Source organism: Exophiala spinifera (assembly GCF_000836115.1).
Source record: "Exophiala spinifera strain CBS 89968 unplaced genomic scaffold supercont1.1, whole genome shotgun sequence".
In the NCBI taxonomy this organism is placed as follows: domain Eukaryota; kingdom Fungi; phylum Ascomycota; class Eurotiomycetes; order Chaetothyriales; family Herpotrichiellaceae; genus Exophiala; species Exophiala spinifera.
This window is the reverse complement of record NW_015622513.1, coordinates 6,130,512-6,146,801: the sequence shown is the minus strand read 5'-3', so window position 1 is coordinate 6,146,801 and position 16,290 is coordinate 6,130,512. Positions and strand designations below refer to the sequence as shown.

The 16,290-nt window shown below is 48.1% G+C and overlaps 5 protein-coding genes across 5 annotated transcripts; 3 read left to right on the top strand and 2 right to left on the bottom strand.

Annotated features, from left to right (window-relative positions):
* Positions 1–931: 931 nt before the first annotated feature.
* Positions 932–1,573, top strand: PV08_02253 (uncharacterized protein; the record flags this gene model as incomplete). Its single annotated transcript, XM_016376613.1, has 2 exons — positions 932–1,281; positions 1,342–1,573. The coding sequence occupies 2 exons, from the start codon at positions 932–934 to the stop codon at positions 1,571–1,573; spliced, it is 582 nt and encodes a 193-aa protein (XP_016241889.1).
* A 2,593-nt stretch (positions 1,574–4,166) lies between these two features.
* Positions 4,167–5,282, top strand: PV08_02252 (uncharacterized protein; the record flags this gene model as incomplete). The annotated part of the gene is made up of 3 exons (XM_016376612.1): positions 4,167–4,271; positions 4,339–4,617; positions 4,677–5,282. 3 exons carry the CDS (start codon positions 4,167–4,169, stop codon positions 5,280–5,282), a joined length of 990 nt encoding a protein of 329 aa, XP_016241888.1.
* A 523-nt stretch (positions 5,283–5,805) lies between these two features.
* On the bottom strand, positions 5,806–7,549 carry PV08_02251 (uncharacterized protein; the record flags this gene model as incomplete). Its single annotated transcript, XM_016376611.1, has 4 exons — positions 5,806–5,998; positions 6,068–6,637; positions 6,697–6,780; positions 6,834–7,549. The coding sequence occupies 4 exons, from the start codon at positions 7,547–7,549 to the stop codon at positions 5,806–5,808; spliced, it is 1,563 nt and encodes a 520-aa protein (XP_016241887.1).
* A 4,210-nt stretch (positions 7,550–11,759) lies between these two features.
* Positions 11,760–14,292, top strand: PV08_02250 (uncharacterized protein; the record flags this gene model as incomplete). Its single annotated transcript, XM_016376610.1, has 11 exons — positions 11,760–11,875; positions 11,937–12,200; positions 12,254–12,388; positions 12,442–12,608; positions 12,676–12,891; positions 12,945–13,190; positions 13,320–13,470; positions 13,525–13,673; positions 13,730–13,898; positions 13,960–14,089; positions 14,140–14,292. 11 exons carry the CDS (start codon positions 11,760–11,762, stop codon positions 14,290–14,292), a joined length of 1,896 nt encoding a protein of 631 aa, XP_016241886.1.
* Positions 14,293–14,994: 702 nt separating this feature from the next.
* On the bottom strand, positions 14,995–15,962 carry PV08_02249 (uncharacterized protein; the record flags this gene model as incomplete). Its single annotated transcript, XM_016376609.1, has 3 exons — positions 14,995–15,318; positions 15,428–15,753; positions 15,863–15,962. The coding sequence occupies 3 exons, from the start codon at positions 15,960–15,962 to the stop codon at positions 14,995–14,997; spliced, it is 750 nt and encodes a 249-aa protein (XP_016241885.1).
* Between the last annotated feature and the right edge of the window lie 328 nt (positions 15,963–16,290).

The window sequence follows — 16,290 nt, the reverse complement described above, 5'->3', positions numbered from 1 at the left end:
TATGGATGCCTATTCATGCCCACTAGGTGCCAATTTTTTAACTAGAGATAACTATAGCATCACAATCACCACAGCGCCTATGAATACTCATATTTTACAGTTTTAGGGTGCTTAAATTGTAAGCCTGGCAAAGTTAAGTCCGAAATGCCTAAATTATAGATATAAGGGCCCAAAATTATGGCTGGAAGAGGTCTAAGTTATAGGTGTGAAGAGTCTAAATTATGGTTTTGAGATATCTAAGTTATAGGTGTAAACAGCCTAAAGTACGGTTATAATAGGTCTAAATTATGGGCGGTAGAGGCCTAAATTATAGGTATAAGGGGTCTAAGTTATAGGCGTGGGGGGATAAATTATGGGTATGAGGGGCCTAGATTATAGGCATGAGGAACGTGTGCGTAATACAGAGGGGGGAGGGTTGAATATATTATAGCTAATTAGGTATAGTGGCCTTGGCGTTGTGCGTAATACCAATTACCAAATGAAAGTATAACGAATAATACCCAGGAAGTCATTGAAGTAGTTCTGACGATCAGATTTTATTTGTCACTTATATTGACGGTAAATCTCACACTCTACACTACAACGATCTCCGCACATGTACCAATAGTGATGATCGTCAGAGATTACATCTAGAGTACTGGCGGCGTGTTTCTCGATTGTGGTGCGGCCCAAAACCCTCGAATAGACGGGCAACTAATCCGCCAGAGCGTCTAAAACTACCCAAAAGAGCAAACTTGCCGCTGTGGGGTTCCCAGGCCCGTCTCTCCAGCTCAACCGCGAATTGAGTATAAGTGCAAAACAATTTTATCACCATGACTCAGTACTGTGATCCTTTAATACTTGAACAACAAACCAGCAATCCAGCTTACTACCACCTTCAATATTCACAACTTCATTAACTGTAACAATCCATTCATACTTCCTAACGAACATGTCTACCATCATAACAACTTCTCCTCAATCAGCCTTGCCTAATCTGACACTGGCTAATGACACAGCGAAACCCGTCACGTCCGAAACAGAGCGAATTAAAGAGAATACCGAAAGAGAACTTGACATTGCAGCACGGAAAGGTGCTCCCGATGTCTACGTCGACGCCGAGAAGGATACAGATTGGTTCCATTGGCAAGGCACTATCTATGTTAAACCACTTCGCTTCGAAAACCGATCAGGAACGTATGTCATTATGTTGAAGACTGCTCCAGAAGCTCAACTTGGCAAGCACCGACATCGAGGCGAGGTAAGAGCATTGACTGTCAAGGGCAGCTGGGGCTACCATGAGTAAGTTTCAATTATTGTGACCCTCTATTATTATTCCATGCTGATTTTTATCATTACTAGGTATGGATGGACTGCAAAGGCTGGCGATTACATAAATGAAAACCCCGGTACTATCCACACACTATGGATGGGTAGAGACTCTGAGGTCATGTTCAATGTTACGGGCTCTATTGAATTTTTCAACGACAATGGCGAACTTCGAGAAATAATGGATCTTTTCAGTTTCTGGAGAATGTACGTGGATCACTGCCACAAGAAAGGCGTTCCCGCCAACGAAAATTTATGGTTTTGAGAGCGATTAGGTCACTGGTACTCAGTTTAATTGAGAAAAACCATATTGTTGAACACTGGTTTGACTTGCTTCAACGTAGTTAATAGCTTTCTGTTGCAAGTCAGGCTGACTGCAGGGTTGCGAATCAGGGCTCTTGTGAGGTCGATGATTAAACTGTGATGATAACTGCTTGACGTTACTGCGATCGGTGCACATGAACCAAGAGTTGAAAATCATGTGACAGGTATACTGACTCTTCTCTCACCCCTTCTGTCGCAGAGCTTGCGGACCTTAGAGTCTCTCATGGCCTTGGTAACTGTATAAGAGAGTTAAGAGAGCTCAAGAGAGCTAACTATAAGTATATGATAATGAGAAAGGATGTGAGAAAATACTGTGACGCTCCTAGAGTAGTGTCAGATTTCGCTTTAGCTAAAGATCTCATAATCTGTAGAGTTCCTGATAGAGAGAAGTATGAGAGCCAATGTCGCTGAAAGTGAGATCCTTAACTGACCCTGTTCTTCTGTAAGGGTTTGCTCTCGGTGTACCTTTGGCTGACTGCGCTCTTAGGACAGTATACAACCTACCCGCCTGCTCGACAGTACCCATTAATGCGCTCCGAGATTTTTAGGTGGTGGTTCCCAAGGGATCGTTTTCGTCTAATAGGGCTCGAAACTCACTGAACCTTATCTCGTCTTTTTGTCACGTACAGTCACCAAACTACTCCCTCACACTCTCTTCTGTCTGAAATCTACTCTTAACCTAATTCTACTCTCTTAACCCTAAGAATATTTAGGTTAACCATAGATCACAACCCTTAGGGGTCTCTGCAGGACAGCTTTCGAGGCCGCGCGAGGCTGGTTAATGATGCTACAGACCGCGCGTGGCGTTCTGCGCAATACCTGGCAGCATACCTCCCGTCCCAACTTTTCTCGCGCGCATTGAGCGGTCATGTAACTGTGCCGCTGGATAGCACGTTAGCGCGCCCTTGGACAGTACTCATTACGTTCCACGGTGAGTCGACGTGACGAGTGACGAGCGCAGTGAAGAGAGCAACGGAGCAAAACGCGGCATGAAATCGCGGACTGTGTGATTGTGAAAGAGAACTTGTCCTTCTACAAGGGGGTCCCGCGGACTGTCGGACTATATAGGGTGTAAACACAGGCTCTCGCTCGAGTCAGCAAGGGCGGCCCGCCGATCTCAAGTTTTGGTCAGAGCGGCGGAGATTGCACCGCCGTCAACTTGGTGAACTGAAAGCACGCTTTGAAAAGACTGTATTGACGGAGTATTACGGAACTCGGCCGTCCCAACCATTGGTACCCAGCTATGAAAATCTGCAACCTCAACTGCGCCTAGCAAGGCCCGGCTCAGGGCTATCTGTTGTTCTATTTCGGGAGTTTTCGTTGGGAGCTACCGACCCGGGACTTACACTTTATCTCGGTCGAGCACGCCGTCGTCAATGCGGCACGGCTTCCATAGCCTCTCATTATGGCACTCACGATGACGAGTGACACCAAGGTAACACTGCCGCCACAACAGAGTAGTGATCGCCGACCAACTTCTCGATGAGAGCAATGCTTCCCGCATGGAACCTGTTAATAAGTCAGTTTACGCCTGCGTGCAGAAGTGATCTGAATTTCCAGATAAACCCAGCTGACCAAAGACAGCCCGTGAATAGTAGTTTATGGCATTGCATCTAAATATGACGTACTAAGCTCATCGGCGAACCCTTCCACCTCACTTGAAAACAAATTTATGTACGTATAGCACCGGATAACAGTTCTTAGTAAAGCTCTCCTGAACGAGAACATCAGCTTTGAACTCGACCCTTGGAATCTTTTCTGTGCTTTATTGACGTCGCAACGTGGACAATGCTGTAAGAGCTGAGTCTTCTCCAATGCCATAACAGCGATGGAACCACGGCGACTCCAGCAATGAGTTATACCAGGGCGTTGGAAGGAGCACTTCTCTAGTTCGTTAGACGCGAATGAATGCTCGCCTAGTCTGGAAAGTTCAGCTAACTTGACGTAGCGAACCTAGACCTTATAAATTGTAGTACTGAGCCATAATAGGCAATTTTAGGCGCTGAATCCATTTAATGTCGTTCTTAAAAGAGCAATATTAGGGATAATCATTATAATCTCTAGTGCGGGGGGTCAATATCTCTCGAAGATAACTCCTCATGAGGCGAAGACAGAGGCGATCTAGCTCTGTACTTCTGCCTTATTTCGCCTCCGCCTCCGCTCCGCATCGCCCAATCTCGCTTATTCTTCAGCAAAATGTTTGTTGGCTTCGTCATGAACCTTGGCGTTAAAAAAGGCTTGATGATACCAGTGTGTATTAGGAGAACAATAAGTGTTAACTTTATTGACCTTATGTTATGGTTCTCTATAGTCTTCAAGGGGGCGGAGTGGGCGATGACTCACGAGTTGCCTTCGCCTTATCGAGTGTTGAGGAGGTAGAGGAGAAGTACTGGAGTTACCTCCTGTCAGATGCTGCTTTGGACAGTGGTGGTGTCTGAGGCTGTATATAATGATGCGTCGAGTATTGCTCATTCAATTTTCCTTGAAGTTGAATTTCGACCTTTTGTTAAATATTTTATTTCCTAGACGCACATATGTCTCCTGACACTATTCGACTGGCCACTGGTCATGAAATGCCTTTGATAGGCTTTGGACTATGGAAGATCCCTTCCAACCAGAAAGCTGAATCTGTCTACAATGTAACATGACCTTTAACTCGTCCATTATTCCTTGGATATTCATTTGCTGAAGCTTAGTCTACCACAGGCGATCAAGATAGGATATCGACTCTTTGACGGAGCGTATGACTATCAAAACGAAAAGGAGGCAGGTGAAGGGATCCGGCGCGCTATCAACGAAGGAATAGTAACCCGTGAAGACGTCTTTGTCACGACTAAGCTATGGAACAACTATCACCGTAGAGAGCATGCGCTAGTAATGGCAAAAGCTCAGAATGACGCCTGGGGTCTTGGATATATCGATTTATACCTGATACACTTCCCCATCGCGACAAGCTACATCCACCCAGAATCACTCAACTACCCTGTAAGTTTAGAAAGACGGAATTTGTCGATCTCTATATTACTGACGTAACGGAAACGAAGTCATGGTGGATGGATCATGAGCATAAGATTGTAACGCCGCGGGCGGAAGTGCCCATCCATGAGACTTGGCAGGCGATAGAAGAGGCTGTGGACGCAGGAATCGTCAGATCTATCGGAATCTCCAATGCACAGGCGCAGATGCTGTACGATATTCAGACATATGCCCGTCACCCAATATCCTCGTTACAAATCGACCACCATCCATATTTGGTACAGCAGGACCTCGTGCTGCTCTCGCAAGAAGCCAAAATCGCGCTCACTGCATACTCGTCGTTCGGCCCGCAGAGTTTCCTGGAATTGCCGCCAGCATTTCGCGCCCGTGCTAAGGATGTTGCTTCCTTGTTTGATGTGGAGGTGGTTAAGAAAGCGGCAGCAGCACATCAAAAAACAGCAGCACAGGTGCTTCTGCGCTGGGCTACGCAGCGGAACATCGCTGTGATACCCAAATCGAACAATCCCCGTCGACTCCAAGAGAACCTTGAAGTGGGAGCGAGCAGTTTTGATTTGACCAAAGACGAGATTGATGGCATCACCGCACTCGACAGGGGGTTGAGGTTCAATGACCCAGGCTTCTATCTTCAGCAGCCCCTGAGGATCTTTGCATAGAGGGTTGACTAGATGTACTCGCAATATGGAAAAGCCGAGCTCATCTGCACGTAGATAATGTTCTCGCGCTGTCGATTGTAACCGCAGGCCCATACATCGGATCCTCCAAAACGATGCAAGATCAACATCCGGGTAGTCGACCACCTGATGTTTGCGCATGGTGGACTGTCTGAAGCTATTGGCGCATTCTGTTGCTTTGAGCAACACGACATCTGGAGATGATCGAAACCCAGTCCGTAGCCAACCATCAGGCAGAGTGACCGTAGTAGTTCTGCCTAGTGATGCTGTTATCCGGCGCCGCTTTCGAGAACGACGTAGCCTGCTAAGCCTCAGTGCATTCAGCGACACCATTCGCGTGTCTGAAGTCTTCATAAGGGCTTGGATGTGGTTACTACTCAACATCTTTGAAACCGCCTCGGTCAAATAGGACTGCGTTCACCGGCCACAGTTCCTCTCAATGCTCGAGGGCACAAACGCAGCCGGTTCTTAGAAAACTTGGGTATTGCAAAAGGTATCATGTTCTTTATGGTTGCACTCGCAACTTTCTGTGTATAGAAGTGACAATTTCGAGGCCGCATTCTAAGCTCGAATTCGGCAGTGCCCACGGAGTTAAGAGGCCAATCGCAGTCTCCAGTAGATTTGATATGTCTCCAACAAGCTTAGCAAGGGTTGGGGTCTGAGCTGCAAGAGCGACAACAAGTGAAAAGCCCAGAACGCTAACGGTTTAGTATCGATCAGTATGCAACCTTTGTACAATCTTGGGGTTATGAGCAAATTTTACTTACCACTGTGCCGAGCTAAACGTGTATGGCGTTCTCTGCGAAAGTACGTAACCGGCACTGTACAAGAACATACGACAGGCAGAAAGACAGGTCTCACATCGGTCAAGAATCACCCGATGCACGCCAATCTCGGACTCCTCTGCAAGCTGAGAGGTTACGAACACTATAAATGGTCGATAGATGTTGTGTTTTGCAGACCAGTATCTCAGTCGCAAGACACATGCTTGTATGCTATTCCCCGAAGCGCCTGAAAGGTCCGGCTTGATAGCCTCGGGCAGTGCCTTGTACCATGTTTCAAGCTGACGATCAAGCTCCTCACAAACTCTTAAAAGTGATATATCCGGATCAGACGTACTCATCGTATACAAACCTTGCCGAAGGCCGGCGTATATACTGAGACTGTCGGTAAAGTAGATGGCGTGATGAATTCGATTGAGCAGCAACCGGGCCGAAATATCGGCGAGGCAGAATAAGCCCTCCGTTGTAAATGTAGGACCGTATCTTGGAAGGGACATCCTATCGACAACCATTTCGATGCCACTTCTTGGTTGATGGAACTCGGCAAGAATGTTACTATGCAGTTCATTCATTAGGAACAGATCTCACACAGCATCTTTCCATCGAGGACACACCACTCGATCAAGAAGCAGACCCAACTAGTTCTAATTACATCTTGGTCGATATCGGGGGGTAAGTGTTCTCTACGCCTGCAAATTCTGTTAGCCAAAGTTGGAACGCTTTACTCCGGCAAGAGAATGAGACAACAAACATTTGCTGGATGCTCGTGGAAGCCATGTGTACAAGCTTCCAAGCCGTCAAAGGCTCGACGACGTAACAGAAGTAGAGTGCGCAGAGGGTGAGCGCCTGGGAAAGAACCAGATCACCTTTGAAACTGACAGCCCAGGATGGGAATAGTATTCGAAGAGCCATCTTCGTAAGCATATCACCGGAATACTTGACTCTGCTACGGTCAACTGGGTCCAGTGCAGTGGCTCCGAGGGCAAGAATAGGCAAAAACAACGCAGATTGTAGATTTTTCTCCAGGCCATTATCCATCGTCTTTTCGTATCGTGCTCTCAAATCATCCAGCTCAAACATGGGTCGAAATTGATGAACTAGAGTTAAGTATCGTTCAAAATACTCGTCGGCGAGAGTCCTCTCGATAATCACTTGAACATCTTCGAAATCATCATCGTCACCACCGTCGTACTGAAATGATAATGGTCGGGGCCGATTCTCTTCGACAAGGAAAATGAACTCCTCGGGATAGTCACCCACAAGTTTGCGCATCTGAGGCAATGTGAGAAGACTACTTGTGCTCGTTTGGTGTCCCAGAGGTATGGTCAAAGGTGCATCGTCTTGCTTTACGGCATATGCACTTTCGCCTGCAGCATCGTCTACGTTGTGTGGGAACGACTCCGAGTTGTTCTCTTGGTGCTGCGCCTCTTGTGGACTCGGGTCGACAGATATATCGCCCGCTCCCATAGTAGCGGATGATAGGAAAGATCGAGGTGACCGGGCCCGAAACCGATGTAAAATATCAATGGCTAGTGAATGCTGCCTTAATACATCCTCGATCGGGTCAAGCCGTTGCATATATGCCCGGAGATCCTCGGATCCTGGATTTCTGTTGAAGGTGAGTAGACGGAGCGCTCTTGAATCATTCAACTCGTTTGCATACTTGAATGTGACTGCCTCTTGATATCTGCACTCTAAACCACGCTCAAGGCAGGTGTTACATGCCGGAAGGTCACCATCACAGCGCCGCTTTCTACGGAAAAAGGGTGGGGTTATCAAGGACTCTGGCTGGATTTGGATAGCATTCTACTTACCTATGACGGCAGTAATTGCATGCCATAGCTTTTCGCTTGGAGTTAGAACTCATAGAGAGCCGTGCGTCAAGATGAGGACGCGTTCAGGAGAGCAAAAGAAGTTCAGATGAGGGGTGTCGCTGTTGTGGCGGGCCACGTTGATGATCGGTGAAGTGAACCTAAGAGTATATCGAGTAAGGAGGTAGTTCACCCAAATATAATGAAGAGCAACTGAATGTGTGCCAGCTGGCGAAGGTAACGCCAGGGCTGAGATGAATCTTATCGAGTGGCTAAAAAGGTGCTTGTTGAGGAGAGCGTAACTGTAGAGCCGAGCTAAGAGGGGGTTCTCGGCACACTTGCCTGATTAGTAACACCTATAACAACAGATGATTGAGCCCAGGGTCAATTTAACACGTGACAAGGATGAGTTATGACTTTAGCTCCGGGTTCGGTAATACTTGTTCCCGGTCGCTATATAGGTTTAGTTGCTCTTATGTATATAGCGGCAGGTCGTTCGCTCACTTCTAGTTAGACAATTAATTCTCTTCACGCCCGCCACAACCACAGTGATTTCTCTATGCGCTAGAGTTAGAGCGATTGTGTTATGCAACGCTCAGTTCTAGGCGATGTCTGGGGGCTAAATGTGATGTATTGACGAGTCTGACCTCCCTCTCTTGGAGGGAGATTCCTAACTATTATATAGGCAAAAGGAACGTTCCAAGGGAGGGCTTTCTCGCCGTCGCACAGCGCGCCGCATGGAGTCATCGGCCGTCCTCGGACGGCGTTCTATCGGGCGACGTTCTAGACGGAGAGAAAGCCTCCCTGTGAAGTCCGAGAATATAGTCATATATGACTAGAAAGAGTGAATTGATGGTGTTGCAAAAGTTGTAAGGAACGTGAGGGCGTCGGCGTTCCGCAGGAGGCGCTAAGGCGCTAGGCGTGAGTATTTGACTTGTAAAGACGGTGACTGACATCGCCCTCAACTCAGCCTGGTCCAACAGATTGCGCGGTATAGCAATTATTAACGCAGCGTTTCCAAGGACTTCACTTCTTTCAGATGTCCAAGGTAAGGTTATCCAGACAGACCAATTAATAAAGATCGATTGCTGAGAGTTACGTGTTGTAAGAACAGCCAGCCCATACTGTACTGCTGACTCGTGGACCCAATCAATCGAAACAACTATTAAGCATCTTGCTTTCCTCCTCATGATGTTATGGGTGATTAAGTGCTTTTAATTTGCTTTAGAAAGAGCCCTTATATGAAGAAAATTAGCTAGATGGAAAGAGTACAATCTAGCGCTCCTTTTCGATTCTTTGCACCTGTTCGTCGATACACTCACGTGTTATGCAATGGGCAGGAATAGGTAATATTTAAGAGTCAAATATAGGATTCACGACTCTGCCCTCACAAACTAGGAGGCCGATTGCTATCTGTCGTACAGGCAAAAGACTTCTCTCCGATTGATGATTTTCTCCGTCACACACGATACTTCAAGAAGCCCCGCCAGCGCTCTTAACAAGATCGAGGCAATTGAGTCAAATATCCGTCGTCTTACATAGACTATGATATAGCTAAATGAGTATGCCCTAAGGAGGAGTAATGAGTAAATGAAACACGCACACAGGGCAGGCCAAGTTTTGCAGTGCGATCCCAAGGGGGGGTCATGTTAGAGTTTGTACCGCACCAAGCGTTAACACGACATTATGAATTAGTAGATGGAACGCTCGACACGAACATACCTAAACACAAGGTTACAATGCGACTATCTTGCTAAACTCTTCCCCTGGCGATTGCAGATAACATCAGATAACAGCTGTCATGCGGACTGCCGCTCTTCCTTAGCCAGCAAGCGCTTGCCGAGACTCGTTTCAGCTCGTGCTGAGAAGACATGGAGCGGAGTTGCCTAAGATGACCAACAGCTTTGAATTCGACAGGGCTGCTGCGCCAGTTTCTTAGTTGTGAGTTGGATGCGGTGTATCTCCCCGCCGCTAACTATTTCCGACAGTACCTTCTAACGTAGCGGCGGCGTTTGGGCGGCCCAAGTCCGCCCGGGTCTCGGCTACAAACAAAGATCGATCTCGACCGATTCATTACTGCGGCTAATTTTGATACCGCACATGAACCCATTCTGCTATACGCTATAACTCGACGAGCTCTAGGCATGCCTCACTAAGTGGGATTCCTAGGTAGAACCTTGCTGTTTATCATTTTCGCTTTGCTAAAAGACCCCACTTATCCATATGCTTCCTTGTAGTCCATGTTCCGGAAATTTCGCAGCAATCACGACTTTATTGGAGTTTTGAAAGATGCCTAGTAGAAACAGGGTATTGTTGGCGACGGCATGACAACACGATTAAGGAGATTTAAGCTAACGCTCTATCCATACGAATGCTCCGTCAATATATTGTCAACTGATTAATACTGAAGTTGGAAGTGGGTAAGATCCATGTGTGCTAGAACCACAAAACGGTCCGTGTACTTTAATGCGAATGCAAGTGTGAATACTTAGAATCTCTCTTAGGCGAAGAGGTCGAGTACGGACAATATGCACTAGTTCTCCTCTGGATTTACGGGTGTTTCACCAACTGCTGTGCCCCTCACCTTGAGCTGCAGGTGACCATTTCTCTCATGGCAGTTCAAACACAGCTGCTAAACCTTTCTGCCCAAGTCCTTGTCTGTTAAACTCGATGCAATCGCTGTTGATTTGAGGTTGAAACACGTAAACCCCGCAGAGAAGACTAAAGTGCCTCAGCTCCTGACAACCGTCAAAACGAGTGACAGGATGGAAATGTGGCTCTGGCAGTCGTAGGACTTGTTGAAGATTTAAGAGGTGGACCTCTGAGACCGAGAATGCACGGCGTCGGAAAACATATAATATACTATGGCACTTAAAACTATTCTGAAGTCTCAAAGTATTTTATCTCCTGTAAATATCAGCTGGCAATGAAGCTGTAAATGTTTAAAGCGTTTTGTAAGCTATTCGCTGTTCACTGCGAAGGTAGCTATGATGTTGTCAATTTAGTCCAAGTACGAATGAAGCAGCTGATCGCCTCCATGAATTAATCACGATCTGAATATCTTCCTTTGCAGGGAGAGACAGGATATTGGCGAAGGCCTTGCTTATGAGAAATGGACAAGAGGGAACGGGCAGCCGGGGGCGCTAGGCGTGAGTATTACAGCTGTAAAGACGGTCAGGGGTGATACCCGCAACTCAGCCTGTTCAACAGCTGCTTCTGGAGCCGTACTTTTGTCACTCTGCTGTACAGTGCACTGCGCAACTTGGTCCAGAAATTAAAAGCTACTGGCGGCGGCCATCGTTGCCGCCTGCCGCAAGTACCCGAAATGCTGACACAGGATCGAGGCGTGTGGGTCTAAACCCATTCGGACGGAATTGTCGTTGAGGCGGCGACCGGCGGACCGCCTGTCGGGGAGAAAATAGCGTTATCGACAGGCTTCTGACCGCCGACTAACACGAAGATGGAATTGCGCTTATTGACAAATTTATTCTCGCTCCTACAGTGCTGCTAGATGTGGACACCCACCGACCAGGGAACTGGTGCTTCAGCCCGGCGCAATTTGTTGTGGACTGGAGTACATAGAACGTTGCTGAGAACACCGACTGGAGCATTGAGGATTAGCAAGCGCTCGGTCCGTTCTCACAACAACCCCAGCTATTTCTACCCCGTGGGGCCCGAACCACCAGCAGTCTGGAATCAATAGGGTCGGATCTGGAAAGCAGACAGCCAGGGACCAAAGAACATAAGGTGCACCTTCCATCCTGCTGAAGCTCATGACTGTTCCCCCAAACCAACTTCGCACCATCCTTCCATAGCCTTAGCGTTCTGGCTGAAGCCTTTATCTTTTGATTATTTTACCCTTCCAGATGGCGGAGAAGCATTCGTCTGAGAAAGTTGAGTATGCCTCCCATGATGAGGCAAGGCAAACATCGCCTACAGGGCTCATGCCCATCGAGATTCTAAGAGAGAACAGCACTGCGAGGTATGGAGACGGACTAACAATGCCTTGCTCAGCGACATCGTACTAAACACGCATAACACAGGCTGGTCAATCCTCTAGCGGGAATCGCGAAAGATGATCTGATGCTGCAAGTGGAACGCTTCGCCACCGACAAGGGTCTTCTTGACATCCTTCCTCTCCTACAAAAAGGTGCATACGTTGCCCAAGCAGCGATTCCGCTGGCAGAAATTGAAGAGCTCGATCCGGATGAGCTTGAGGGACTACAGCATGAGATCAAGCACAGGTGGACCCACCCGTTCGCCCTCTATGCCACTGTGTTCGTGTGCTCGATTGGCGCAGCCGTACAGTAAGTCCTACAGAAATCCCCAAATTGGGCGCGCCCAGGCTGACGAGACACAGGGGTTGGGATCAAACGGGCTCGAATGGTGCCAACTTGACATTCCCTGTCGAGTTTGGCATCGGATCTGGCTCCAGCAGAGACAATTGGCTGATCGGTCTAGTCAACGCTGCTCCCTATATCTCTTCTGCTTTCCTGTAAGTTGGGGAGCAACGCAATTCTCAAGCCAGTACATACTGACAATGTGAAGGGGATGCTGGCTTTCTGACCCGTTCAACTCGCTCCTTGGTCGGCGTAGGGCAACTTTCGTAGCCGCCATATTTTGCATCCTGACACCAATCGGCGGTGCACTCTCACAAAGTTGGCATCAACTTCTCGTGACAAGGCTCCTCATGGGTTTTGGTATGGGCCTAAAAGGTAAGCCACTCCACTTGTCGGCATCGCATTCTCACCATCAAGTATTCTGATCCATTCTTTCCGACAGCTGCGACCATCCCAATGTACGCTGCAGAGAACTCTCCGGCTATTATTCGAGGCGCCCTAGTTATGGGCTGGCAGATGTGGACGGCTTTCGGTATATTCCTCGGGTTTGCTGCCAATCTGGCCGTCTACAAGGTTGGCAAGATTGCGTGGAGGCTTCAGATTGGGTCTGCTTTCATCCCAGCTGTCCCTCTCGCCCTCTTTATTTATTTCTGTCCAGGTATAGTGGTCTCCGAGCGGTCTTTTCTGATTGTCTGCTGACGAAGCCCTCAGAGTCTCCACGCTGGCTGATGAAAAAGAATCGCTATCGAAAAGCATTTGAGTCACTCTGCCGTTTGCGGAAACACAGAATACAAGCAGCACGCGATCTTTATTACGTCCATGCTCAGCTACTGATCGAACGCGAGATGGCGGCTGCGTCGACATATATTGTTAGACTACGCGAGCTTGTTACGGTCCCCCGTAACCGACGAAGCTTCATAGCAGCCTTGGTCGTCTTCATGGGCCAGCAATTCTGCGGTGCGTTACAGTCTACCTTCAAATCTTTACACATCAAATCTACGCATTATGCCCCATGTTCGTTCGAACTCCCTGGCCCAGGAAATTTTCCAGCAGAAACATGCTGAAGCTGATCTGTGTTTCTCATAGGGATGAACATCATTGCATTTTACTCGTCGACGGTCTTTGTCGAAGCTGGCGCGTCTGAGCATACTGCACTGCTTACTTCGCTAGGCTATGGGATTGTCAACTTCGTCTTTGCTATCCCGGCAATCTTTCTCATAGATAGATGTGGCCGAAGGTAAGTCTAACTGTCCATATACAAATGCCAGATTCAACTGACACTGGGTTGCAGATCTCTGCTTCTCTCAACCTTCCCACACATGGCCTGGACAATGCTTGCCGCGGGATTTTGCTTCTACATTCCCGAATCCAGCAAGGCACATGTTGGCATGATTGCCCTCTTTGTTTACGCTTTTACCGCTCTCTATTCGGTTGGTCAAGGTAATTTCAACCGTATCGATAGTTCACCTTCATAGAACTAATTGTGATTGCATTAGGGCCGGTTGCTTTTGTATACTCCGCGGAAGCCTTTCCATTGTCGCACAGAGAGATCGGGAACAGTTGGGCCGTTTCCGCGACCTTTGCCTTATCCTCAGCTCTTTCGTTGACTTTTCCCTTAATGCTGAGCAAATTCACCCCCCCCCCGGGTGCATTTGGCTTTTATGCGTAAGACTCAAACCCTGGCCCTCTGAAAAGCCTGGTAGTGCTAACGACAAGACCCTATCAGCGGAATGAACTCATTCGTCTTGATCTTAATTTTCCTCTTCGTCCCTGATACCAGTGGTTACACTCTGGAAGAGCTCGACTACGTTTTTGCGGTCCCGACAAGACAATTCGTCAACTACCAAGTCAAAAAGGTACGTAGAGCCTCACTGCCTACCATGCTTCTGGTGTTGAATCAGACTAGGTCCTGCCATGGGCGTTGAGGCGGTACCTCTTCTTCAGACGTGGAGAAGACTTGGAGCCTCTCTGCCGTTTTGAGCGCAGCGACCAACAAGGCTCGCAAGGTCAGATGGAAAGAAGAGTTGAGACGGACTCCAAAATAAGCGGCGCAGCCTAGCGCACAAAGAGCATCCAGCTCGATTCCGGCACTTTAGAAAGCCACCACCTTGCAGCTTCTCTTACGAGTGCTTGAATTCTCGGGCTGAAGTACGCTATTTGAGGAGTATTTCTCAGAGAATTCTTCAACACGTGTCATTGGGTATCGTTTGAGGCTTTAGATACCGCACAGCTTGGTGTCACACGGCGAGATATATTTCACTTTAGTTTCTGTAGGTCGAAAGAGAGAGGCAATCTGGCCACTGGTCAAGTAATAAAGGCAGGGATGCCTCGGTGCCTTAGGGTGGAGCAGATGACTCGCAAAGGTTGACGACCGTCAAATAATATTCCCTCGCAAAATTCCGTAAGCATGTCAGTCTACATAGGCATTTCGCGAAGCAGATAGCGCATTGGGAACATACGCGTGAGCCGCGCGCCAGAACATACTTCCTACACGACGAGACTGTAAGAATTGGTAAATTTTTGTTCTTCAAAACTCCGTCTCCCTTGTGCTCTTACTTTCTACATTTCTACGTAGATTGCCCTCATGAGACCTAGGGTGGAAAAGCAAACAACAGTTTCCAGAGAAGCACAGCTGCCATGTGAAATGTGTACGGAGTGAAGTACTACAGTGGAACATGAACTATAGTCTCCCCGGATTTCCTGCTCATTGTAAGCTGTCCGTTCCTGATGATGTTGTTTCTAAAAACGAACTATATTCACCTCACCACTGCGTGTATCCCCCGTCTACCAACAAGTCCCCCCCCGTGATATATGAGCTCGCATCAGAGAGCAAGAAGACTATGGGACCTCTATAGTCTTCAGGCACGGATAGCCGCTTCAGCATTGTCTCCTCGGTCCACATCTTTTCAAAGTTGCTGTTGGACAGCACGCTCGCTGTCATCGGTGTGCGGATGACGCCCGGGCTGACCGAGTTAACCCGGATTGAAGGTCCGTCTTCTGTCGTGGAGCTCCATTCCGACGCCATGTTGCGGGTGAGCTGATGTACGCCAGCTTTGGAGGCGGCATATGCCGCATTTGGAGTCCCCTATTAAGATGATGAACCCGATAGTCAGTGCTTATGTCTGTATGTGTTGCCCTCTTGGTCACAGTGCCTTTGAAAAGGGTTAGATATTCGTATGGGATAAATGACATACCTTATTAACCACGTATCCGCTCATGCTCGCGATAAAGACAAAGCTGGCGGAGAAACTGTGCTTCTTGACCAGTTGTGCCGCAGCCTGCGCACATATCAGCGTACCAATGAGGTTAACATCGATGATTCGTTTCGCCTCCTCAGTAGAGAAGCTGATGGTCGGGCCAACCCAACCGATCGCGGCGCAGTTGACCAGTCCGCGCAGGGGGTATCGGGCTGAGGCGACGGCCTCTTCAAAGACAGCGTGGGTGGACTCTAGATTGGCTATGTCGCATTGGTAGTAGGCCACGATGGTTCCGTTGCTCTTTGCGGTTCGTTGTAAGTCTTCTAGAAGGAAACGCCAACACCAACACCCAGCATTAGCTCAGTACTCAGAACCTCCTCGCTAAATTGTCACTCTGGAGAAAGAAGAAAATCTTCGTGGATTGTTGTTCACCTTTTTGAGAATCCTTGGGCTCTGCGTCGCGATCAATGGCAATCACATCGGCTCCGGACTGCAAGATCGCCTTGGTAACCACCACGCCCATTCCGCCCATGGCACCGGTTACTGCCACCCGCCCAGAGTAAGATTTTCGTTGTGCACACGAGGGAAGTTGGGAGTAAAGTGGACAACGCTTTTGCGTCCCTTCACTTTGCAGTACTCCATCACATACCGATAATTGTTCTGTGGCCGAGGGAAAAGAGATCTCTAGCGGAGTCGCCTTCCCCTGCATAACCCCCGTTCATTTCTGGTTCGACAAAGGGTTCTGTTGAAATCATCGTGTCGTGGGAATTCGCAGATCAGAAAAGAACAATGCCTTAGTATAGAGAAAGATGGTAGTAGAGAGGTGCGGTTGTGTCATGGAAAGTGTACGCAGTCGAGCT